Source organism: Pagrus major, chromosome 4 (assembly GCF_040436345.1).
Source record: "Pagrus major chromosome 4, Pma_NU_1.0".
Taxonomy (NCBI): Eukaryota; Metazoa; Chordata; class Actinopteri; order Spariformes; family Sparidae; genus Pagrus; species Pagrus major.
In genome coordinates this window covers 170,005-195,818 of record NC_133218.1, presented here as the reverse complement: position 1 = coordinate 195,818, position 25,814 = coordinate 170,005, and the positions used below count along the sequence as shown (strand labels likewise).

General features: G+C 44.2%; 1 protein-coding gene across 1 annotated transcript; it reads right to left on the bottom strand.

Annotated features, from left to right (window-relative positions):
- Nucleotides 1-359: 359 nt before the first annotated feature.
- Nucleotides 360-4,416, bottom strand: LOC140994752 (uncharacterized). Its single transcript, XM_073464521.1, has 2 exons — nucleotides 3,591-4,416; nucleotides 360-666 (listed from the first exon to the last, which is right to left on the bottom strand). The coding sequence occupies exons 1-2, from the start codon at nucleotides 4,414-4,416 to the stop codon at nucleotides 518-520; spliced, it is 975 nt and encodes a 324-aa protein (XP_073320622.1). The 3' UTR covers nucleotides 360-517.
- Nucleotides 4,417-25,814: the final 21,398 nt, after the last annotated feature.

Genomic DNA, 25,814 nt, shown 5'->3' with positions numbered 1-25,814 from the left:
TTATTTGGCGGTATGATACTGTTCTGGGGCCCCCTGCTCTTCCACGCGCTTGCGTGGAAAGCCTGAGGCAGGAAGAGCACCTTCCTGCCCTTCACGAGCCATCATGAACGGCATAAGCAGGGAGCGCAGCAGCAAAAGAAAACCCCCAAAACGACCATACCGGCAAATCCTGGAACCTCTGCTACAAGAGATGCCAGGAAGCTATCTAGGATGGAAATGATTTGTATACAATTTAATAGGGAATAAGCCACACGCTGCCTCTTAATAATAACGATGATAATACAATAATATAGTAATAACAATATAATAATAATATAATAATATAGACGTAACCAATCATGCCTATGAATGAATATTTATTATATCAAGAATTACAGTGAGAGGCTCATGGCTTTTTGAGCATCTAGGATGGCTTTATTGCCAGGACGCACGTAACGATTGAAAGCAGAAGAAGACCACCTGCCCATAGCTTTCAGGGTGGCCACAGGAGCGACCATTGCTGCTGTCGTAGCTGCTCCTATGCGGAACGAATGAGGCGTGTAGCGTTCCGGAGGGAGACCGCAGAGTTGGCAAAGGAGGCGGAGGCGAGAGGCGAACCAGGCTCGTGACAGGGGCTCCCCTCTCTCCGTGACGAACAGCGGCTCCTGAGGGCTGGCTTGGGCACGGCTTTTCAGATAGCGGACCATGGAAGACAATGGACAGAAATCAGAGTTAGTTTGAGAAATGATGACTGATGTTCCCCTTCTATCTCTGTCAGTTTTAGAATGTTTTAAGAGGATACAAAAGTAGTGACTGTGAACTGATACATCGCCTATGGTGAGGTCTTGTGAAGGATCAAAAGATCGTGAGCGTGTAGTGAATTCTCCGCACCTTAAGAACCCATAAAAAGCTATGAGGAAAACAGTTTCTAACAGTGAGTCTGTATATGGACCAAAGCACCCGTTCCTTAAGTGAGTGATTAACTTGTGCAGAAGTGGAGGAGTAAAAGGGAGACGGATGTCATTGCCTTGAGGTTTCTCTCTTTTAAAGCCGTTTAGCAGAAGCTTAATGGATGGATTTTCTAGTAAGCTGTTGGAGGACGGGTCCAGGCAACGCAGGTGAAACTGGACACCTGCGAGGAGGCCTTTGATGGAGGACGGCTGCATTTTGCGGGACTCAAAGCAGTGAACCAGAAAAGCACATACAATGGGAATACTTATAGGAAGAATTGCAACAGAGAAAGAGAAACAAAATGCTGTGAAATAGGACCATGCAGAGTCATACAATTTTAATGTAGACTTCGCTAAACCAGAACGCATATAGCCAGCAGCTGACAGCATGTATTTTTGCAAGGTGCTGTCTAATCTAGCACCGCATGGTGGAAGGGGGGGCAAGGCAGGCTGGAGGGCGCAGCTTCCGGACACAGTCTGTGGAATTTCTGAAATTCAAATCGAGACAGAGCATCAGCAATATTATTATCCAATCCTGGAATGTGCGCTGCGCGGATGATGAAGTTCCCCAGCACGGATGCCCAAGTAAGGCGTCTTACAAATCTGTTAATAAATGGAATAGAGGAACGCCCTTTGTTGATAATGTGGACAGCTGCTTCATTGTCACAAAAGAAAATAATTTTCCTCCTGGACCAGGATTTCCCCCAGAGAAGACAAGCTATAACAATTGGGTATATTTCCATAAGCGCAGAGGAAGAAGCACTAGCTGGCAGAGATGACAATTCTTTTGGCCATACATCAGCAAACCACTGATTATCAAAGAACCCCCCAAAACCCACGGAAGGAGCTGCATCTGTGAATAATCTAATGGCCAAAGATGATTCAGTATTGTCGCTATAGAAAAATGAAATGCCATTCCATTTCTCGAGCAGCAAAGACCAAAACCGGAGCTCTGATCTGCACCCTTCATCCAGAGTTACTGTGTCATGAAGCTTTTCAACTGACTTTGAGAGGTCGAGAAGCCTGGATATGAATGAGCGGCCCTGAGGAATCGCGCGCATGGCGAAATTGAGATGACCTAGGAGGGAGAGCAGATCTCTTTTTGAAATGGACTTTGAAACCTGTTCCTTCATAATTTCTCTGATGCGGTTTAATTTCTCGAGAGGCAGGGAAGCTTGCATGAGGACACTGTCTAGTTTGATACCTAGAAATTCGATGGCTTGAAGTGGACCTGAAGTTTTCTCCTCAGATAAGGGGACTCCCAGGTTTTTGAAAGTATCTTTAAGAGTGATGATTGCGTGGTCTGGCTTGGCATGAGGATAATCTACGAGCAAAAAATCGTCTAACAGGTGAAGCACGAAAGGCAGCTTGCAATTGTTTAAGAGAATCCAGCAGAGAGCTTCAGACAATGTGTCAAAGATTTTTGGACTGCTGCGACACCCAAAAGTGAGCCTAACTGCAAAATACAATTTCTCTCTCCATTTCACGCCGAACAGATGCCATTGGGAAGGGTGCAAAGGCATGACTTTAAACGCATCTGTGATGTCGGCCTTTGATAACCATGCTCTTCTACCTGCTTGTTTGATGAGCTTAATGGCATCGTCGATTGAGGCATAATACAGAGAGAACGGCGGGAGTGGAATGAGACTGTTAATACTTTGGACTTCATCATGATGAGGAGCTGATAAATCTATAATGAGACGCTTTTTACCAGAATATTTCCGGGTAGCCACACCTATGGGGTTTATGCGAGATACGGGGAAAGGGGATTTATCCAGAGGACCGATCATAAAACCCTTCCTGACTTCTTTTTCCAGCAGAGTGTCGACAACTTCAGGCTCTTTTAAAGCAGACTGCAGATTGCTACAAGAAAAAGACAATTTAGGCAACCACAATAACCCAGCCATGAATCCTTGAACCAGTCCGGTAAGCAAATAATTGACAAAGCAGCGGTTCGGATGCTTCTTTAGAGCCTTGCCCAGCTCAGCCACGTTGACTGGGGTTGAAGGTTTTATTTTTTATTTTCCTTCCTCACAAGGCGGGTTCGTCGGGGGCACACAGACTTTGGATGACTGTCCCCACAATAGCTGCAAGCATGAATATATTTACAATTTACAAACCTGCACACATTCTCATTGAAATTATGGCACATGGGAGTCCAAAAAGGTGTCACCTTAGTCTCATTGGATTGCGGGACTGCCGGCGGATGAACTATAGCCACGGATTTGGGACACATATTGGGAGAGTGCGAGAAAGAGCCACAAATGGAGCAGGAGAGAGCTTGGCGACCAGTGCAGTGCCTGCTGATTAGAGCCAGGTCGACTACAGACCAGTCCAGTCTTTGGTTAAACCTCTGAATGAACATGGCGGCCTTGGCAGAGAATGATTTATGATATTCATAGAACAAAGTTCCACCGTATGTTAAGGCAAGATCTGCAATGATGGCCAGATAGGTGTCCAATTCTGCTCGACGGGATGGATAGACCTCACAGATTACATCTCTGAACACACCAAAAGCAACAGTAAATTCTGCTAGAGTCAAGGTCTTTGAAAGTCTAGGGTCACTATCCTTTAGCATCACAGACACATCACCACAATCTACCACACGCTTGTCACTAAAATCTGAGCACAGCAGGATTTTCACTAAATTGACATCATTACCTGCAAGGATCTGGTTTCTCAGATTGAAGGAGATGGCAGCAGCAGGAGGGTAGAATGGCACACCGGTGGAGATTGGGACTGCACTACCCAGAATCCTGCGCGGGATAGAGATGCCGTCGAGGGGCGCCGGAGTGACGTCACTGAACTGCGTCGCGGAAGAGGCAGCAGCAGCAGCAGGTTCCCGGGATGTAAACACGGCGGCCTGGAACGCAGAGCTGGTGGATGGAACGGCGGCGGCTTCTAAGGTCTGGATCCTTGAATTCATGCTGGAAAGGGAAGACTGAATAGAAGACAGCGCTGCCAAGATGGCGTCGTTTGCCGGAGCTGAGGAGGCGACTGCTGTGGCCGGGGCTCTGGCTCTTTTGGCCGGCGGGGCAGCGGCTGGAGTCGGAGCGACTACTGAGTTCTGGGACCAGTGTTTGTGCTTTGACTGCGCTTTCCGAGGAGCGGAGACAGGAGGAGCGGCGGCAGAAGGAACGGAGACAGAAGGAGCGGAGACAGTAGGAGCGGAGACAGGACGCTGAACTACAGGTGGAAACCCAGCGCAGTTCAGGAACAGCGCAAACAGTTCCCGGTGAGACGCTCCGACCGGAGCAGAAACATCATTACAAAACAGGAACTCCAACAGTTTAGGAATCGGCCAGTCATCGATTGATGGTGCGATTTGGCCGGTACCCTTTCCTGCTAGGCGAGAGCTTCGACGGAGAGAAGAAGGAGCCCTCTCCTCGTCGATGGCTTCCTCTGATTCAGAGACTCGGTGAGGCTCCACCATGATGCCGTCGGATTGCCAAGGGTCTTCATCATCGTGGACGAGGGGCGACGACATCGGGAGCAACAAGGTAAATACGAAAACGAGCAAAATGTTCTTCATGCGGGAAATTGCGAAAGTGCCAGCAGCAGAGGAAGCAGGAAGGAGGGTCGGGCGAGAGCAGATTAAATACCCCGCTCTTAATGCAATTTCCCAATAGGGAGCGGGCACGCAGAGTCAGCTGAGCCATCAGCTGATCTGCGCCGGCGATGACAGCTATGCAGTTAGAGCTTGACGTCGTGGCCTGCCAGAACTGACGCTACGCTCAATTTGTACAGTATTGAAAATAAAGCGCTGTACCTTCACAGCTACTAAACCCCTTAAAACAAGGTTTCAGCTCAAAACACAGAGCATAAGAGAAAACCCACAGGTAGATAAATAGCAGATAGTATCCACGGAGCTAGCACACATACAACTAAGAAGCTAGCCATAATCACGGCCGACATAATCGTATAAAACCAAGTTACAAATCCTAAAACTTCATCAGATGGTAAACAAACATCTCAATAAACACATCATTTAAATAGAACAGCGTATTAACTGTTTGTGGTCAAGATATTTGACTATGATGTGAAGAACTATCTATAGTGCTTACCTTACAAACCATAAACAAATGCTGAGCCAAAATGGCGGCCACGCAGAGCAAATAACTGAAAACACGGCTCCGGTAAAGGACAAACAGCAACGATCGCGTAACACCTGAGGGCATAAATAATATAACAGCGCCATCTATTGACCAAAATAGGCAACTGCCTTACATTTATATGCATTCATAATGTGTATTCGGACTGTATGTATATATGCATTCATACTGTGTATTTGGACTGTGTGTATATATGCATTCATACTGTTTATTCGGACTGTGTATTTGGACTGTGTGCTGTGTATTCATACTGTTTATTCAGACTGTGTTTATGATGTGTGCTGTGTATTTAGATGGTGTGCTTTGCATTTATACTGTGTATTCGTACTTTGTATTTATACAGTGTACAGTTACATTTTGTCCAGGTGAAAGAAGCTTTGAACTACTGCTGGTGAGTAAGGAGAGATTTGGCCAAGTCAGGTGTGGTGAATAGGCTTGATTGCAGGGCGGAGCACTGTGTGCTGTGTATTCATGCTGTGTGTTTATACTGTGTACTCATGCATGTGTACTCGTGCTGTCTATGTGTACTAGTGCATGTGTACTCGTGCTGTGTATTGTGCACTGTGTGCTCATGCTGTGTAATGTGTATTTATACTGTGTATTTATACCGTGTAGTGTGTATTTATACTCTGTACTTAAGTATTTATACTGCATATTCGTACTGTGTATTGATGCTGTGTATTGATACTGTGTATTTGGACTGTGGACTCTTGCTGTGTATTGTGTACTCGTGCTGTGTACTGTGTGCTCGTGCTGTGTATGTGTGCTCGTGCTGTGTATGTGCGCTCTGTGTTTTGTACTGTGATGTGTATTTGTAATGTGTATTCATATTGTATATTTATACTCTGTACTTTAGTATTTATACTGTGTATTTATACTGTGTACTGTGTATTTATATAATGTACTTCAGTATTTATACTGTTTAATCGGACTGTATGCATTCTGACTGTTTATCTGGACTGTGTATATATGCATTCATACTGTTTATTCGGACTGTGTATATATGCATTCATACTGTTTATTCGGACTGTGTATTTGGACTGTGTGCTGTGTATTTATGCTGTGTGTTTAGACTGTGTACTGTGTATTTATGCTGTGTATTGAGACGGTGTGCTTTGGATTTGTACTTTGTATTTATACTGTTTACTGTCTATTTATACTGTGTATTTAGAATGTGGACTGTGTGCTGTGTATTTATATTGTGTTTATACTGTTTACTGTGTATTTGTGCTGTGTGTTTTTACTGTTTACTGTGTATTCATACTGTGTACTGTGTATTTATGCTGTGTATTTATACTGTGTACAGTTGCATTTTGTCCAGGTGAAAGAAGCTGTAAACTACTGCTGGTGAGTAAGGAGAGATTGTAGATCCAGTGTTTAGGCATTCTGTGAGGGGAGTTAGTTGAAATTTAATCTTGTCTAGACACATTGTGTCAATTCTTGTGAAACTGTTGTGTAATGTGTACTCGCACTGTGTATGTGTATTCGTGCTGTGAATGTGTACTGTGTGTGTACTGTGTATTTGTGCTGTGTATGTGTACTGTGTATTCGTGCTGTGTATGTGTACTGTGTATTTATGCTGTGTATGTGTACTCGTGCTGTGTATGTGTACTGTGTACCCGTGCTGTGTACTGTGTACTCGTGCTGTGTACTGTGTACTCATGCTGTGTACGTGTACTGTGTGCTTATGTACTGTGTACTCGGGCTGTGTACCCGTGCTGTGAACTTGTGCTTGTGTACTGTGCACTCGTGCTTGTGTTCATGTACTGTGTACCCGTTCTGTGTACGTGTACTGTGTACCCGTGCTGTGTACGTGTACTCCTGCTGTGTACTCGTGCTGTGTATTGTGAAGGGTGTGCTTATGCTGTGTGCCGTGTACTGTGTACTCGCGCTGTTTACTGTGTACTCGTACTGTGCACTCGTGCTGTGAACTGTGTACTCGTGCTGTGTATGTTCGCTGTGTGCTCATGCTCTGTATATTCGCTGTGTGCTCGTGCTGTGTATGTATGCTGTGTATTTGTACTGTGTGCTTATACTGTGTGCTGTGTATTTGTACAGTGTGTTTATACTGTGTGCTGTGTGTTTGTACAGTGTGTTTATACTGTGTGCTGTGTATTTATACTGTGTTTATACTCTGTGCTGTGTATTAATACTGTGCATTGTGTATTTATATTGTGTATTTATACTCTACTTCACTATTTAAACTGTGTATTCATGCTGTGTGCTGTGTATCTATATTGTGTATTTGGACTGTGTATTTGAACTGTGTATTCATGCTGTGTATTTATACTGTGTACTATGTATTTATACTGTGTATTCGTGCTGTGTATGTGTACTCGTGCTGTGTATGTGTACTGTGTACTCGTGCATGTGTACTGGTGCTGTGTATGTGTACTATGTACTTGTGCATGTGTAAAGGTGCTGTGTATGTGTACTGAGTACTGGTGCTGTGTATGTGTATGTGTACTGTGTATTGGTGCTGTGTATGTGTACTGTGTACTCGTGCTGTCTATGTGTACTCGTACTGTCTACTCGTGCTTGTGAACTGTGTACCCGTGCTGTGTACTGTGTACTCGTGCTGTGTACTCATGCTGTGTATTGTGTACTCGTGCTGCGTATTGTGTACTCGTGCTGCGTATTGTGTGTTGTCTATTGTGTACTGTGTACTCGTGCTGTGTATGTGTACTCGTGCTGTGTATGTTCACTGTGTGCTTGTGCTGTGTATGTTCGCTGCGTGCTCATGCTGTGTATGAGCACTGTGTACTCGTACTGTGTACTCATGCTGTGTATGTGTACTCGTGCTGTGTATGTGTGCTGTGTGTGTGTACTGTGTACTCATGCTGTGTTTGCATACTCGTACTGTGTACTCATGCTTGTGTACTGTGTACTCGTGCTTGTGTACTGTGTACTCGTGCTGTGTATGTTCGCTGTGTGCTTGTGCTGTGTACTTGTGCTGTGTAGGTGTACAGTGAACGCATACTGTGTACTCGTGCTGTGTATGTGTACGTGTACTGTGTACTCGTGCTGTGTATGTGTACGTGTACTGTGTACTCGTGCTTATGTACTGTGTACTCGTGCTGTGTATGTGTACAGTCTACCCATACTGTGTATATTTTCGTGTACTGTGTACTCGTGTTGTGTATGTGTGCTGTGTACGTGTGCTGTGTATGTGTACTCGTGCTGTGTATGTGTACTGTGTACTCGTGCTGTGTATGCATACTCGTACTGTGTACTCGTGCTTGTGTACTGTGTACTCGTGCTTGTGTACATGTACTGTGTACTCGTGCTGTGTATGTGTACTTGTACTGTGTACTCGTGCTTGTGTACTGTGTACCCGTGGTGTGTACTGTGTACTCGTGCTCCGACGTATACCGTGTACTCGTGCTGTGTACGTGTACCGTGTACTCGTACTGTGTACTTGTGCTTGTGTACTGTGTACCAGTACTGTGTATGTGCACTGTGTACCGGTGCTGTGTACTGTGTACACGTGCTTGTGTACTGTGTACCAGTGCTGTGTATGTGCACTGTGTACTGTGTACTCGTGCTGTGTATGTGTACTGTGTACCCGTGCTGTGTACTGTTTACTCGTGCTGTGTTCGTGTGGTGTGTACTCGTGCTGTGTATGTGTACGTGTACTGTGTACTCATGCTGTGTATGTGTGCTGTGTACATGTGTTGTGTATGTGTACTCGTGCTGTGTATGTGTGCTGTGTATGTGTACTCATGCTTGTGTATCTGACTGTGTACTAGTGTTGTGTATGTGTGCTCTGTATGTGTATTGTGTACTCGTACTGTGTACTCTTGCTGTGTATGTGTACGTGTGCTGTGTACATGTGCTGTGTATGTGTACTCGAGCTGTGTATGCTTGCTGTGTGCTCATGCTGTGTATGTTCGCTGTGTGCTCGTTCTGTGTGCTCATGCTGTGTACTCGTGCTGTGTTCGTGTGCTGTGTACTCGTGCTGTGTATGTGTACGTGTACTGTGTGCTTGTGCTGTGTACGTGTGCTGTGTATGTGTACTCGTGCTGTGTATTTGTGCTGTGTATGTGTACAGTCTACCCATACTGTGTATATTTTCGTGTACTGTGTACTCGTGTTGTGTATGTGTGCTGTGTACGTGTGCTGTGTATGTGTACTCGTGCTGTGTATGTGTACTGTGTACTCGTGCTGTGTATGCATACTCGTACTGTGTACTCGTGCTTGTGTACTGTGTACTCGTGCTTGTGTACATGTACTGTGTACTCGTGCTGTGTACGTGTACTTGTACTGTGTACTCGTGCTTGTGTACTGTGTACCCGTGGTGTGTACTGTGTACTCGTGCTCCGACGTATACCGTGTACTCGTGCTGTGTACGTGTACCGTGTAGTCGTACTGTGTACTTGTGCTTGTGTACTGTGTACCAGTACTGTGTATGTGCACTGTGTACCGGTGCTGTGTACTGTGTACTCGTGCTTGTGTACTGTGTACCAGTGCTGTGTATGTGCACTGTGTACTGTGTACTCGTGCTGTGTTCGTGTGCTGTATACTCGTGCTGTGTATGTGTACTGTGTACCCGTGCTGTGTACTGTTTACTCGTGCTGTGTTCGTGTGGTGTGTACTCGTGCTGTGTATGTGTACGTGTACTTTGTACTCATGCTGTGTATGTGTGCTGTGTACATGTGTTGTGTATGTGTACTCGTGCTGTGTATGTGTGCTGTGTATGTGTACTCATGCTTGTGTATCTGACTGTGTACTAGTGTTGTGTATGTGTGCTCTGTATGTGTATTGTGTACTCGTACTGTGTACTCTTGCTGTGTATGTGTACGTGTGCTGTGTACGTGTGCTGTGTATGTGTACTCGAGCTGTGTATGCTTGCTGTGTGCTCATGCTGTGTATGTTCGCTGTGTGCTCGTTCTGTGTGCTCATGCTGTGTACTCGTGCTGTGTTCGTGTGCTGTGTACTCGTGCTGTGTATGTGTACGTGTACTGTGTGCTTGTGCTGTGTACGTGTGCTGTGTATGTGTACTCGTGCTGTGTATTTGTGCTGTGTATGTGTACTGTGTACTCGTACTGTGTACTCGTGCTGTGTATGTGTACTCGTACTGTGTACTTGTGCTTGTGTATTCATGCTTGTGTACTGTGTACCCGTGTTGTGCACATGTACTGTGTACCCGTGCTGTGTATATGTGCTGTGTATGTGTACTCATGCTGTGTACTCGTGCTGTGTATGTGTGCTGTGTATGTGTACTGGGTACTCATGCTGTGTATGTGTACTTGTGCTGTGTACTCGTGCTGTGTATGAGCACTGTGTACTCGTACTGTGTACTCATGCTGTGAATGTGTACTTGTATTGTGTACTCGTGCTGTGTATGTGTACAGTGTACCCACACTGTGTACTCCTGCCGTGTACGTGTACTGTGTACTCGTGCTGTGTATGTGTGCTGTGTATGTGTACTGTGTACTAGTACTGTGTACTCGTGTTGTGTATGCATACTCGTACTGTGTACTCATGCTTGTGTACTGTGTACTCGTGCTTGTGTATTTGTGCTGTGTATGTGTACTGTGTACTCGTGCTGTGTATACATACTCGTACTGTGTACTCGTGCTGTGTATGTGTACTCGTGCTGTGTATGCTCGCTGTGTACTTGTGCTGTGTACTCTTGCTGTGTAGGTGTACAGTGTACCCATACTGTGTACTCGTGCTGTGTATGTTCGCTGTGTGCTCGTGCTGTGTGTTACGCTCGATCTAGGGAGCCGAGCCTAACGTAAATAACTGACACCCAACACGGTGCAAGTTAATTGACACAGAACAATTTATTTATAACACGAGTAATAAGTGCAATTATGTACAGTGAAATAGGTGCTCTATATACAGGTGGTGAAGCGTGGCTTCAGGGTGAGCTCAGGCCTAAAACAACAAACAAAACACGGATCTAAACTCCGGGGTCCGGATCTATCTAAGCCCTATAAAAAAGAAAAGAAACAAAAAGACAATTGCTGAACCTAACTCCCTAACCTAATCAAAAACAGGAGAACAGGAGAACTCTTGCTCTGGTTTTACCCAGAGCACACGCACTCTCACAGACACTCTCGCACTCCGGCTCACAAACACACTCTAACGAATTTCAACACTAGTTTCACAGTACAAAGGATGCTCTCTAAATTGGGTAGATGCTGGCACAATAGCGATCCACCGCGTCCTCTTATAGTCCCCGCTTGCTGGAGCAGCCAATCCCTCGCTGCCACAGCAAGGATGCGGAACCAATGAGGTGCGGGAGCCACACGATCCTCTGGGGAGACAGGAGCTCTTACTCTGTGTACAAAAAGAAAACACACACTCACACACACACACACACACACACAAATGAATAATGGCGCGAGCCGTAACACTGTGTATGTGTACGTGTACTGTGTACTCGTGCTGTGTACGTGTACTCGTGCTGTGTATGTTCGCTGTGTATGTGTGCTGTGTATGTGTACTGTGTACTCGTGCTGTGTACGTGTACTGTGTACGTGTACTGTGTACCCGTACTGTGTACTCGTGCTTGTGTACTGTGCACCCGTACTGTGTACTCGTGCTTGTGTACTGTGCACCCGTGCTGTGTATGTGCACTGTGTACCGGTGCTGTGTACTGTGTACTCGTGCTGTGTTCGTGTCCTGTGTACTCGTGCTGTGTATGTGTACTGTGTACTCGTGCTCCGACGTATACCGTGTACTCGTGCTGTGTACGTGTACCGTGTACTCGTGCTTGTGTACTGTGTACCCGTGCTGTGTATGTGCACTGTGTACCGGTGCTGTGTACTGTGTAATCGTACTGTGTACTCGTGCTGTGTATGTGTACGTGTACTGTGTATGTGTGCTGTGTATGTGTGCTGTGTATTTGTACTCGAGCTGTGTATCTTCGCTGTGTGCTCATGCTGTGTATGTTCGCTGTGTGCTCGTGCTGTGTGCTCATGCTGTGTACTCGTGCTGTGTTCGTGTGCTGTGTACTCGTGCTGTGTACGTTTACTGTGTACTCGTGCTGTGTATGTGTACGTGTACTGTGTACTCGTGCTGTGTACGTGTGCTGTGTATGTGTACTCTTGCTGTGTATGTTCGCTGTGTATGTGTGCTGTGTATGTGTACTGGTTACTCGTACTGTGTATGTGTACTCGTACTGTGTACTCGTGCTTGTGTACTCGTACTTGTGTACTGTGTACCCGTGCTGTGCACATGTACTGTGTACCCGTGCTGTGTATGTGTGCTGTGTATGTGTACTCGTGCTGTGTATGTTCGCTGTGTGCTCATGCTGTGTATGTTCGCTGTGTGCTCGTGCTGTGTACTCGTGCTGTGTATGTTCGCTGTGTGCTCATGCTGTGTATGTTCGCTGTGTGCTCGTGCTGTGTACTCATGCTGTGTATGTGTACTGTGTACTCGTACTGTGTACTCATGCTGTGTATGTGTACTCGTACTGTGTACTATTGCTGTGTACTCGTGCTGTGTATGTGTACTGTGTACTCGTACTGTGTACTCATGCTGTGTATGTGTACTCGTACTGTGTACTATTGCTGTGTACTCGTGCTGTGTATGTGTACAGTGTACCATACTGTGTACTCCTGCTGTGTACATGTGCTGTGTACGTGTACTGTGTATGAGTACTCGTACTGTGTACTCGTGCTTGTGTACTGTGTACTTGTGCTTGTGTACTGTGTACCCGTGCTGTGCACATGTACTGTGTACCCTTGCTTTGTATGTGTGCTGTGTACATGTGCTGTGTATGTGTACTCGTGCTGTGTTTGTGTGCTGTGTACTCGTGCTTTGTACATGTGCTGTGTACTCCTGCTGTGTATGTGTACAGTGTACCCATACTGTGTACTCCTGCTGTGTATTTTTGCAGTGTACCCATACTGTGTACTCCTGCTGTGTGTGTGTACTGTGTACTCGTGCTGTGTATGTGTACTGTGTATGTTTAATATGTACTCGTGCTGTGTACTCGTGTTGTGTATTGTGAACTGTGTGCTTATGCTGTGTGTTGTGTACTGTATACTCGTGCTGTGTATGTGTACTGTGTACATGTACTCGTGCTCTGTATATGTACTGAGTAGTCGTGCTGGTTACTCTGTACTCGTGCTGTGTATTGTGTACTCGTTCTGTGTATGTTCGCTGTGTGCTCGTGCTGAGTATGTGTGTTGTGTATATGTGTGTTTATACTGTGTGCTGTGTATTTTTACTGTGTGTTTTTGCTGTGTGCTGTGTATTTGTACAGTTTGTTTACACTGTGTGCTGTGTGTTTCTACCGTGTGTTTACACTGTGTGCTGTGTTTCTACCGTGTGTTTATACTGTGTGCTGTGTGTTTCTACCGTGTGTTTATACTGTGTGCTGTGTGTTTATACTGTGTGCTGTGTGTAGGCTTTCCGCCGTTCTGATCGGTTATATCGGATCGGCCGATATTTTGCATTTCATGCAATTTGTGAGATCGGCTGTAATGTCTTAATTCGCCGATCCAATCAATGACGTCTTTGTCGTGCTGAAACTCCCCGCAGATGCTCCCGTTGCATAGATTGCAACTGTTTCCCACCCGTCCCACCCACTCCGAAGAAGCTCCACACCACCGACACGCCTGCCTGAACTTGACAGCTAGTTTTGAGTCCTGTCACGATGTGACGGATAATAAGGTTTTTTTAATCTTGAATCATTAGCTGTCGGATTCAAACAAACACACCGGCGGTGTGGGACCCCGCATTTCAACGTTTGCTGGCACACTTTGATCCACGCAGTAAGTTGTTGCGCCCATTATTTCTGTCTCAAGTTATTTTGGTTTGACCTGACTGAACTTTGAACTTATGTCTGGCCAGTCCTTGAATGCCCTCTAGAGGTCATTGATGTTTTACCCTTGCATCTCCGTCAGTTTGGGGCATGGCAACGATTGTTAAACATTGGCAAAAATGTTAGAGAATACTTGTGTTGATACTCAGTAAACAGTACCTAAGTATATACAGTAAATTAACAAGTTATTTAAATACACGTATTGCTCCCTCACGTGATCGGATAGGCGATCGGTGATCGGTTTATTTAAACTCACTAATCGGTGATCGGTTATTGGCCCCAAAAATCCTGATCGTGTAAAGCCTAGCTGTGTGCTTCTACCGTGTGTTTATACTGTGTGCTGCGTGTTTCTACCGTGTGTTTATGGGGATAGAATACTGACATAAACTGACATTTTCCGAGCGCTTTCAAAGCACTCGCAAGCTATTTTGTATCCTGCATCTCTGCCCCCTCGAGCAATATTGTAGCCTGCGAGGAGAAAAACAGCTCGAGTGTGCGCAGAGTCCGCTCGCAATACTTTCCCCTGCTCGCGCGAGTGCAGACTGCTCGCTCGCGAATCTCTCCTCTCCTCGCTCGGAAAAGTTTCCCCTGCTCGCGCGCGAGTGCAGACTGCTCGCTCGCGAATCTCTCCTCTCCTCGCTCGGAAAAGTTTCCCCTGCTCGCGCGCGAGTGATTTTTTTTAGTGGGCAGTTTTTGTCAGCAAGGGGGCGGGCCTGGGGGGCATGCCAATCACCATTGTATCCCGAATATAATTGGTTGAGCAATTCACCAAGTGGACAGCAAGGTAAGGCAACACCACTAGGACAAACAGGAAAAACCACACAGCCCTGAATGCCTGAATGACATGTATTGTGATTTGGTGTCTTGACTTGAATGTTTGCAAAATGTCACACAGAGCAATGATCTTCAATATGTTTGTCTGAGTGCTGTCTTTTCTTCCCTCCATTGTTGACATTAATCTGATAAAACGCTGATCATTTTTTGTAACTTGGGTCCTGTTGCACACAGACTGTACATTTTTTATTTTGGTAAAACTGTTTTGTTCATATTCTACTGAGAGCGGTGCCGGTTATACAGTCTCACAGCTGCAGGGAGGAAGGACCTGCGATACCGCTCCTTCACACACTTGGGGTGAAGGAGTCTATCGCTGAATGAGCTCTCCAGTGCGGTCAGGGTGTCTTTCATGGGGTGGGAGTCGTTGTTCCTTAGAGAAAACAGCTTAGCCATCATTCTCCTCTCTCCCACCACCTCCACCGGGTCGAGGGGGCATCCCAGGACAGAGCTGGCCTTCTTGATAAGTTTGTCCAGTCTCTTCCTTTCCACCGCTGAGATACTGCTGCCCCAGCTGACCACGCAATAGAAAATGGCTGATGCCACCACAGTGTCAAAGAAGGTCTTCAGGAGTGCCCCATGCACCCCAAAAGACCTCAGTCTCCTGAGCACATAGAGTCTGCGTTGGCCCTTCTTGTAACATTTATAAATAAGTTACTTTGCTATGTGGAAGCCCAACCAGCAAAGGTCACCCGCTATCCACAGGGGGTAGGTGCCGAGGTCAAGGCAATATGGTTGACCCACGCATTGAACCAAAATTATTCCATAATACCCGTTCTGACTTATGTCAAGGAGTAGCACTGCTGGAACAAGTAAATAATTACTGTGTTTGTTTGAAAGAATAGGATGTGAAGAACTTAGAACTCCACCTGCATGCTACTCTCTCAATGACACTTTCACTGTTAGATGCTCAATTACCTTTGTAGAGGCCAAAGAACAGTTCATGGTGATAAATACAGTTAACATGATTGAAATGTGTTAAAAAGATACATAATTTGACAATATATGAATATACAGAGTTTAATGATACATAATTTCATTTAGAAGTTCATATAATGGCTAAAAATGTTAAAAGCATACTAGAATTCATGTTTTATAAGTGGTTTTGGTACATGTTGATAAAAAAGCATACTTCCCCTTTAAGACCGTGTACGTGCGCCAGATATTCTGTTGATTTTGTGACCGGGTAGACAGTGCTTGAGAGCTATGGAAGCAAACGGTTTTCTTACCTGTTTCTCCTTTTTCTTTTAGTGATTAGTTACAACAAGTGTGTTAGCCAGCCACATTGATTTATAATTCAGTGGAACTAACTTTGAAACTGAGTAATAAAACTGAGATTTTTATATTTTTCCTTTATTACGAAAATGTTTCTGAAGTGGATTTTTTCCTCAACTCTGCAACTGGGCTAGCTACAGACGCTGCCTGTGGAATGTAACTTCTTGCTAGAAAAAGACCACTGAGTAAGCCATTGCAAGATCTCAAGCAATTCAAACCTCTACATTAGTAAGAAAACCAGCTAGACATTGGACAAGGAGCCTTTGGAGAGGTTTGTGGATTCAAGATTCAACGAGGGACCTGAAAAAACATTCTCAGTTAGCCTACCGAGGCTGCATGTGACTCATGAGTAGTGAGCTAATGTGCTAGCTAGCAAGTGGAGCTATATCAACAAGGCTCGTCTTTGCTGCTTTGTGACTGTTGATTAGCAAATGGGACCCGTATAATTACTGGAAGGACCGACTGCAAAGCAATCATGGCGGGAACAGGAACAGAAGAGACAGTAGGACTAACTGAGGAAAAAGAAAAAAGAGTTGTTAAACCAACACTTAAAGGATTGGAACATAATCTGCAAATGAAAATAACCTCAAGAAGAGCCATACTGGGCCAACTTACTGAGAAAAAGAACAAATTGCATGCTTTAATGGATGATGATGCGAATGTGGAAAACATTGGAAAAGAACTGTTGACCAAATATGAAGGACTGATAAAGGAATTCAGTGAAATAAACGAGCATGTTAAAGACTTATTTTGCCAGACAGGATGTGAAGAGAATATGAACACAGATCAAAGGGAGTGGTTTGAGCCAAGAAATAGTGAGCACATAAACTTTGTACAAGAAGTGAATATATGGATACAGGCGGCTAAGCTACGCCAAGAAGAAGCTAAAAAGGTTAATGATGAGATACAACCTGAAGACAGTGTGTCAGTCACATCCAAGAAATCTAAAAAATCTAAGTCTGTCAGCGCTGCTTCAACAACATCGTCAGCACGTTCTGAACGCTTAAAGGTGGAGTTAGAAAGAGCTGCTCTGTTAGCCAAGGCAGCTACATTGAAAAGAAAACCGGCTTTAGAAGAACATGAACTACAGCTCAAGGCTGAAAAAGAAGAGTTAGAACTACAAGCCGGGCTCGCTGCAGCTGATGCGCAATTGGCTGTGTTAAAAAAATATGAAGGCTCAGAAGCGTCTGGCAGAACCAAAGGAAGTAGGGTGGATGTTCTAACGTCTACCCCAGTGAAGCATGATGTCAACCGCAACCATGGTGCAGCCGACAGTGGCGGTCAGCATAGCCACACAATAAGAAGAGATGAAGGTGACTATGTGATACAAGCTCCTGTATACTCAGTGAACAATTCGGTGAATACAGATAATCTGGTTACTGTCATGCAACGCCAAAACGACATCACCGAAAGCCTAATAAAGCAATAGAAGCTCTCTACATTACCACCACAGAACATCTCTGTTTTCAAGGGAGATACAATAGAATATCGTCTCTTCATGAGAGCATTTGAACATAGCGTAGAGAGTAAGACCGAAAATTGCAAAGATCGTCTTTACTATTTAGAACAACATACGATTGGACAGCCTAATGACTTAGTGCGCAGTTGCTTTCACATGGATCCAGAACAGGGCTATCCTGAAGCCAAGAGACTTCTGAAAGAACGCTTTGGGGATAAATACAAGATATCCATGGCTTACCTGGACAAGGCTTTACACTGGCCTATCATAAAAACAGATGACAGCAAGGCACTTGAATCATACGCCCTCTTTCTCACAAGCTGCAGTAATGCAATGTCAGACCTTGAGTACTTAGATGAGATGGAAAATGCTGCTAACATGCGCACGATCATTGCAAAGCTCCCCTACAGGCTGAAAGAGAGATTCAGGAGTGTTGCCATAGACATTCAGAAAAAGCAAGATCGACGGACGAAGTTCAAAGATGTAGTAACATTCGTCAACACACAGGCGGAAATGGCATCACACCCTGTGTTTGGTGAAATCCCAGGACAAACAAAACGCCAGACAGACAGTAAGATAGAAAAGTCAAGTGGAAAGAAAAACATCACAACACTGGCCACCGAAGTAAAAGCACAGAAAGCCGAGAAAGGTGTTGGGGACGGAAACAAGAAAACTCAGGAGAAGGGAACAAATGTGGATAAGGCCTTCAAAAAACCCTGTATTTTCTGTCAGGGAGACCATACCATGGAACAATGCAAAAAACTTCAAAAAATGTTACACAAGGAAAAGTTGGAGTTCCTTAAGAGCAAAGGACTTTGCTTCAGTTGTCTTACAGCAGGACACATGAGTAAGGCCTGTGAAGAAAAGAAGAGCTGTCAGGTATGTTCAGCAACACACCCTACACTCCTACACATAAAACAGAAACCCAAAGACTCACTAAAGGAAGAGGCTTCGGAGGGGGAGCCTAAGGACGAGTCTCCGAAGGTGGTCAGCGGATTCGTGGATGCAGGGGACACAAGCTCCCAGACTGGGGCCGGGGGTACTGATAGTATCCTCGCCATCGTTCCTGTGAGGGTAAAGGCAAAGAAAGGAAACAAGGTGCTGACTTGTTATGCATTCCTGGATCCAGGGAGTAACGCTTCCTTCTGCACTAACAAGCTGGCGAACGACCTTCACCTGCAAGGAAAAAATGTGAACATCCTACTCACCACCATGGGAGAACAAAAGGCAGTCTCCTGCAAAGCTGTGCCAGACCTAGAAGTGAGCAGCCTAGAAGGCGATGACTTCATCGAGCTCACAGAGGTTTTCTCACAAAGGGTTATCCCCGTGAGTAAATAGAACATCCCGACTCAAGAAGACGTGGATAAGTGGCCACATCTGCAAGGTGTACGAATCCCTTCGATCAACGCAGATGTCAGTCTTCTGATTGGAACTGATGTGGCGAAAGCCCTGGAACCAGAGGAAGTAATCCGCAGCGTCAAAGATGGGCCGTATGCAGTACGCACAGCCCTGGGATGGACCGTAAATGGACCGCTGCATGGGAACATCACAAGCCGGTCAAAACATGGATACCCACAGATCACAATGAATCGCATCTCAGTGGCTCCACTGGAAGAATTATGGACTCAGCAATTCAAGTGTGATTTTCCTGAGAACGCTCAAGGAGAGAAGTTGGAAATGTCGAAGGAAGACCAGCTGTTCATGGACAGAGTCTCTGAGTCAGCCAAGCTGGTCAATGGCCATTACTCTATTGGTTTGCCGTTGAAAAACAAAGATGTAAAAATGCCCAACAATAGAGCAGTGGCAGAGCAGCGAGTGCTCAACATGAAGAAGAAGCTTCAGAGAAACCAGACGTTCAAAGAGGACTACGTCAGCTTCATGAACGACATGATCAACAAGAGCTACGCTGTAAAAGTTCCAGATGAAGAATTAAGCCGGAGCGACGGAAAGGTGTGGTTTATCCCGCATCACGGCATCTACCACCCTAAGAAGCAGAAAATACGAGTGGTATTCGACTGTGGAGCTTCTTACCAAGGAACCACACCCAACCAACAACTACTGCAAGGGCCTGACATGACGAGCAGTCTGATCGACGTCTTAACAAGGTTCCGTCAAGATCAAGTCGCAGTAATGGTGGATGTGGAATCAATGTTCCATCAGGTGAAAGTCCCACCAGAAGATGCCGACCTTCTCAGGTTCCAGTGGTGGCCGGACGGCGACGTCTCACAAGAGCTGCAAGAATACAGGATGGAGGTTCACTTGTTTGGCGCCACCTCCTCACCAAGCTGCGCTAGCTATGCGTTAAGAAGGTGTGCTGAAGATAGCAAGAACAGTTTTGACAAAGCAGTAGTGGATACAGTTTTATGTAATTTCTATGTCGATTTCTATGACTGTTTGAGATCAGTTGCCTCCGAACAAGAAGCAGTCAAGCTATACCAAGACCTGAAGGCCATCTGGCTAACAGGAGGATTTAGACTAACCAAATGGATGACCAACAACCGGGATGTGTTGTCCAGCATTCCACAAGAGGACCGGGCAACAGAAGTCAAAGGCCTCGACTTTGACCACGATTCACTCACCATCGAGAGAGCTTTGGGGGTACAGTGGTGTATCCGGTCAGATCAGTTTAAGTTCCACGTGAACATCCAGCAGAAGCCTCTCACCAGAAGGGGAATCTTGTCAATGATGAGTTCAGTCTACGACCCACTGGGGATGTTGTCTCCAGTCATACTGCTTGCCAAAAACGTCCTGCAGGAACTGTGCAGACTGAGAACAGGATGGGACGACGCTGTGCCAGACCATCTTGCACAACAATGGTCAACATGGATAGAAGAGCTTCAGCAGCTCACTGATGTTGGAGTGGATTGGTGCTTCAAGCCACCCGAGTTTGGAGAAACAGTGGAGGCTCAACTACATCACTTTAGTGACGCGAGCGAAATAGGCTATGGTACTGTCACTTACCTAGTCCAGAAGAACAGCAGCAACCAAATACACTGCTCATTTGTCTTAGGTAAGGCAAGGATTGCCCCTCTTAAGCCCACAACGATCCCGCGGCTGGAGCTGACGGCGGCTACCTTAGCTGTGAAGGTGGACATCATGCTGAAGAAAGAACTGCAGCTGCCGCTGTCAGATTCCAAGTTCTGGACGGACAGCACCGCCGTACTCAAATACATAGCAAACGAGACCATCAGATTCAAGACATTTGTGGCGAACAGGGTCGCTACAATCTTACAAGCATCTAGAGTGGAGCAATGGAGCTACATCAAGTCACAGTTGAACCCAGCCGATTACGCTTCCAGGGGGCAAAAGGCGAGCGTCTTCATGCAGAACGAAGTATGGATTGCAGGGCCTGCCTTCCTCAGCAAGCCAGAAAGAGAGCGGCCAGACAAGCCTGATCATCTAGAGGAGCTTACAGCAGCAGATCCTGAGGTCAAGAAAAGCATACTTGTTAATGCTACGACAGTAGAAGAAAGCACTGATGCAATGCAACAACTAGCAGAATACTTCTCTTCCTGGATATGGCTAAAGAAGGCGGTGTCGTGGCTCACTCGAGTTAAAGAAACCCTCGTAAACCTGTCAAAGAAGAGAAAAGAAATAAATGACTTATACAAGGACCAAGAACAAGTGAACAAAGAAATGACAAGCTACAAGAAGGTCTTCAAATGTTCTTCTGTGAATGTGAGGCCATTCTGAACAGTAGGCCTATTACCATGCCTTCAAATGATATGAATGATCTGCAGGATCTCACCCCACAGCACTTGCTGCTGCTAAATACTCAACCCAACTTATCACCGAGACTCTTCCAGAAAGATGACACCTACGCGCGTAGAAGATGGAGGCAAGTTCAGTACATGAGTGACCTATTCTGGAAGCGCTGCACCAGGGAGTATCTGCCTCTACTCCAGAAAAGACAGAAATGGAATCATCCATCACGGAACTTCATCCCAGGAGATGTAGTCTTGATCGTCGATGAGTCAGCGCCTAGGGGATCCTGGCTGATGGGAAGGATCGTCAAGACTACGGAGGATGAGCATGGAATGGTCCGCAAGGTTCGAGTCAAGACGAAGACTAATGAGCTTGAGAGGCCAATAACGAAGCTCTGCTTACTTCAAGAAGCAGTATGAGAAGGACTGTTACTTACCTGATTGAGACTGTTACTCAGAAGAAAGACGTTCTTCTGATAAGTTGTAATTGTTTCTGCCCTAGAAAGCAATTAGGGGCCGGGTATGTAGAGGCCAAAGAACAGTTCATGGTGATAAATACAGTTAACATGATTGAAATGTGTTAAAAAGATACATAATTTGACAATATATGAATATACAGAGTTTAATGATACATAATTTCATTTAGAAGTTCATATAATGGCTAAAAATGTTAAAAGCATACTAGAATTCATGTTTTATAAGTGGTTTTGGTACATGTTGATAAAAAAGCATACTTCCCCTTTAAGACCGTGTACGTGCGCCAGATATTCTGTTGATTTTGTGACCGGGCAGACAGTGCTTGAGAGCTATGGAAGCAAACGGTTTTCTTACCTGCTTCTCCTTCTTCTTTTAGTGATTAGTTACAACAAGTGTGTTAGCCAGCCACATTGATTTGTAATTCAGTGGAACTAACTTTGAAACTGAGTAATAAAACTGAGATTTTTATATTTTTCCTTTATTACGAAAATGTTTCTGAAGTGGATTTTTTCCTCAACTCTGCAACTGGGCTAGCTACAGACACTGCCTGTGGAATGTAACTTCTTGCTAGAAAAAGACCACCGAGTAAGCCATTGCAAGATCTCAAGCAATTCAAACCTCTACAACCTTTGTGTGTCAAAACAAACAAAAAATTATTTTCCAACTTTAGCCACCAGTAAGAGTTGGGCTCTTAAAACATTCAATCCTTCTGGCACCGTCTGGTGTCAGCTTCCTCTGAACTATGCATCATAGTTTGTAGTTCAGACTCTCCATTTAAAAACCCTGATGACATCACTATGACGCACAATGACATCATCAGGACTATTATCAGACTTTAGACATACAACAGAAACACAAACAGAAGGCGTTATACATATACTGTCCCTTAAACTAAATCTATTATTTTAATAAGATTATTTTTATTCATAAGCATGGTGTATTTGAAAATACAGCTAGATAATGTGGATCTTTATCCTGGTTAAACTGAACCATTGTATTTATCCTCCTTCTGTTGTTGTAAGTCAATTATATTAGCTGTATATTCATCATTTTAGAGGCTTTAATGTTAATGTAGTTACATTAAGTTTTTCCTTTTCTGTCCTTCGAGTTTTTGAAATCAGCTGCTCTGTCTGAAAAACTGTGAGCAGAGCAGATATGGAGGCCTGCAGAGAGTGGAAGGCAGAGAGTTGCTTGTGACATAACGGTTAACAGAGTGTCAAGCAGTGGTTAAACACTGTATAAGTCTACTTTTGTTCATTAAGCAGAGATAAGACAAATAGTGTTAAAAAAGACAGTGACACTTAAAGTTAGTAAAACGGTCAGCCGTTCTTCTCAATCTCTACTTGTTCATACAGTCGACAAGAAATACATTTACAACATGGAATATGGGAAAACATGGAAATGGTTAGCAAGAGCTGATGAAGCCTCATCTTCCAGCTACAAACTTGCGGCAGAGTAGGTAAAGTTCCTTGACTGGAGTGTGTGGATTCACTGCCTCCAGTACTGACTGCATTGCAGTTATTTCCTCTGGGCTCAAAGGGCACTCAAAGCCAGGGACGACGATCCCTGCATTCTCGTCCTCTCCATTGTAGTCCCCAGCGATTTCCTGGTCAACATCTGGCTCCTGAATATCATAAGCAAGGCTTTATTATTAGTTCTTAAAAAACAAGTCAGAGTAGCACAGAAACCACCTGTTGCTGCCTGCGGCTTTAATCCTTCCGTTGAGCATGAAAAGGTTTGAATTCATGAATTGCCGGCTATATTCGTTGTTTAATTTTGACTTTCTTCCAAAATGGCAGCCTGTAACCACTGGTAAGTTAACTATCCTCAAAACACGGTGTGCAACACCTCTATAAAGTACAAATAGCACATGACTTAAATATAATTGCCCAGAAAAAGGATGTTCCAGGTTTCTCTTAATGAGTAACACTCACAGGATAGTAGGGCTGCAACTAATGATTATTTTCATTATCGATTAATCTGTCGATTATTTAAACGATTAATCGATTAGTTGTTTGGTCAATAAAATGTTAAGAAATGTTGATGTTGAAAAATATCAGTGTTTCCCAAACCACAAGATGACATCCTCAAATGTCTTATTTTGTCCACAAACCAAAGAGATATTCAGTTTATTGTCATAAAGGAACAAAGAAACCTTACTCAAACCGATTATTCGATTATCACAATACTTGACGATTAATTTAATAATCGATTATTGGTCGATTAAAAAGCTCTACAGGATAGGATGTATTATTTTGACAATGCTTAGTTATTGCACAAAGTAAAGAATATTATTAAAAATAACTAACTTAAGTGACAATCCAATAAAGCAAACTCTAGTTGCTAACAATGCCTGTTAATATTAAAACATGATCAATACCTCTGGAATCTCCAGCTGGTTCATGTCTGTGTGCATCAGTCCAATTTGCCACAGCTGCTCTGGACTCTGGTTGCCCTCAGACCTGAGTGGATGATGGTTCCAGGCTTCTGTAAATATCCCCAAGTCTGTCTGAAGTCTGGGAAGAATTATATAGTGCACACAGAACGGGTTCTCGGTTGACGAGATGTCCAGCAGTCCATAGTTCTCCAGGAAGTGCAGTAACTCATAGTACTTGTTAGTAACTATGATTCTGACATCCCGCCAGAGACGCTCAATCCTATGGATGAGAATACAGTGTTAAGGGAAAAAACGAGTAGTCTAAATCCAAGGCAGGTTGTGGTTGTCTCAATGTACATGTGTGTATGTGTGTGTGCATTTGTGTGTGTGTCTCTCAACAACCTGACACTTCACACTTTATCACATTTTGAATGAAAGAGAGTGCAGCAGCCATACTTGGTAACCATTTTATAAACACAATAGTTCACTAAAGACCAGCCCTGCGTTCCAATACCCATGGTACCATACTATTTAGTATGCCAGAAAAAGAATTAGTATGTCCCAATACATAGTATGTCAGATGCAGTATGCCAAAAGTACCAGGATATTCTACTACATCCGGTCGTAATTTGGAATATGCATGTCAGCATACTTCTCTGGCCATTCTGACCCATAATCCTTTGTGCAGCGGACTGACTGAGCTGCATGTACAAGCCACGCCACGCTGCAGTACATACTAAAAGTAAAAAGTAGAAGAATGTGAATGCAGGGTATGATATATTCTGATATTACAACTACGGAGGTTGTCTCTCCTTCGCTCTGCGCCAGGACAAACGCCACCCCTTATTTTTGATATAGTCACTGAGGTGTATGGGCTGTCGTCCTCGAAAGGTGTCGGTGTGTAGTATGTTGATAAAGGATTCTTCGGAGGCAAGGCGGGGTGGATTGGATAGAACAATCTTTATTGAAACAGATTTCAAGCCAGCGTCCGAACCAGAGTGTGGCCACTCCCTGGTATTCTCAAATCTTGGCAAAGTGATGCCCAAAATACTTTGCCTTCTGCTCTATCAGAACTCCGGTAACACTTTATAATAACTATCCGTTATAACTAGTTAATAGATCATTAGTAAACTGTTAATTGATGAGTTATTAATGACTTGTTAAGTGTTTGTTAACAGTTTGTTAAGGATTTATAACGATGCCTTATATATAGTTAATAGACCATTAATAAACTGTTAGTAAATCAGTTATAAATGACTTGTTAAATAACAGTTAACAATTTGTTAAGGATGTATAACTGTGCCTTATAGATAGCCAATAGATAACCTACAAGCTGTTAGTTAATGAGTTATAAATGACTTGTTAACTGTATGTTAATCATTTATAACTACACCTTATAAATTAGTAATAGATCATGAACAAGCTATTAGTGAATTACTTACTAATGACTTGTTAAGTATCAGTTAATATTTTATGTATGTTATTGGGACGTTATTCTAAAGTTGCAACTATTCCTCATGTATTAACTGTTAATAAATGAGGAATAGTTGCAACTTTAGAATAACGTCCCAGTTACATACATAAGATAATAACTAATATATTAACTCACACTTTACAGATCAGTTGTTAATAGTTTGTTAACCATCTACTAATACCAGTGAAACTTTGTAGAACAGCAAATGGGTGGAACAAGTTCAAGGTACAGAAATTTTATGTGATATTTAAAATATCAAATTTTTGTACCTCAACCTTGTTCCACCCATAGGCTTTTCTGTGTACTGTATTTTACCAAAGAAACACCACAGATGAAATGTTGAACATTGTGTTTAATGTACAGAAACACACATACTGAGCCATCACATGGCAGA

What these genes read in the sequence shown, in the direction of transcription:
- LOC140994752 (XM_073464521.1), bottom strand. Translation starts at nt 4,416, where the DNA reads ATGTCGTCGCCCCTCGTCCACGATGATGAAGACCCTTGGCAATCCGAC. An exon ending in GAGAAACCAGATCCTTGCAG is followed by an intron (nt 667 to 3,590) that starts GTAATGATGTCA and finishes CTATCTGAAAAG; the next exon opens with CCGTGCCCAAGCCAGCCCTC.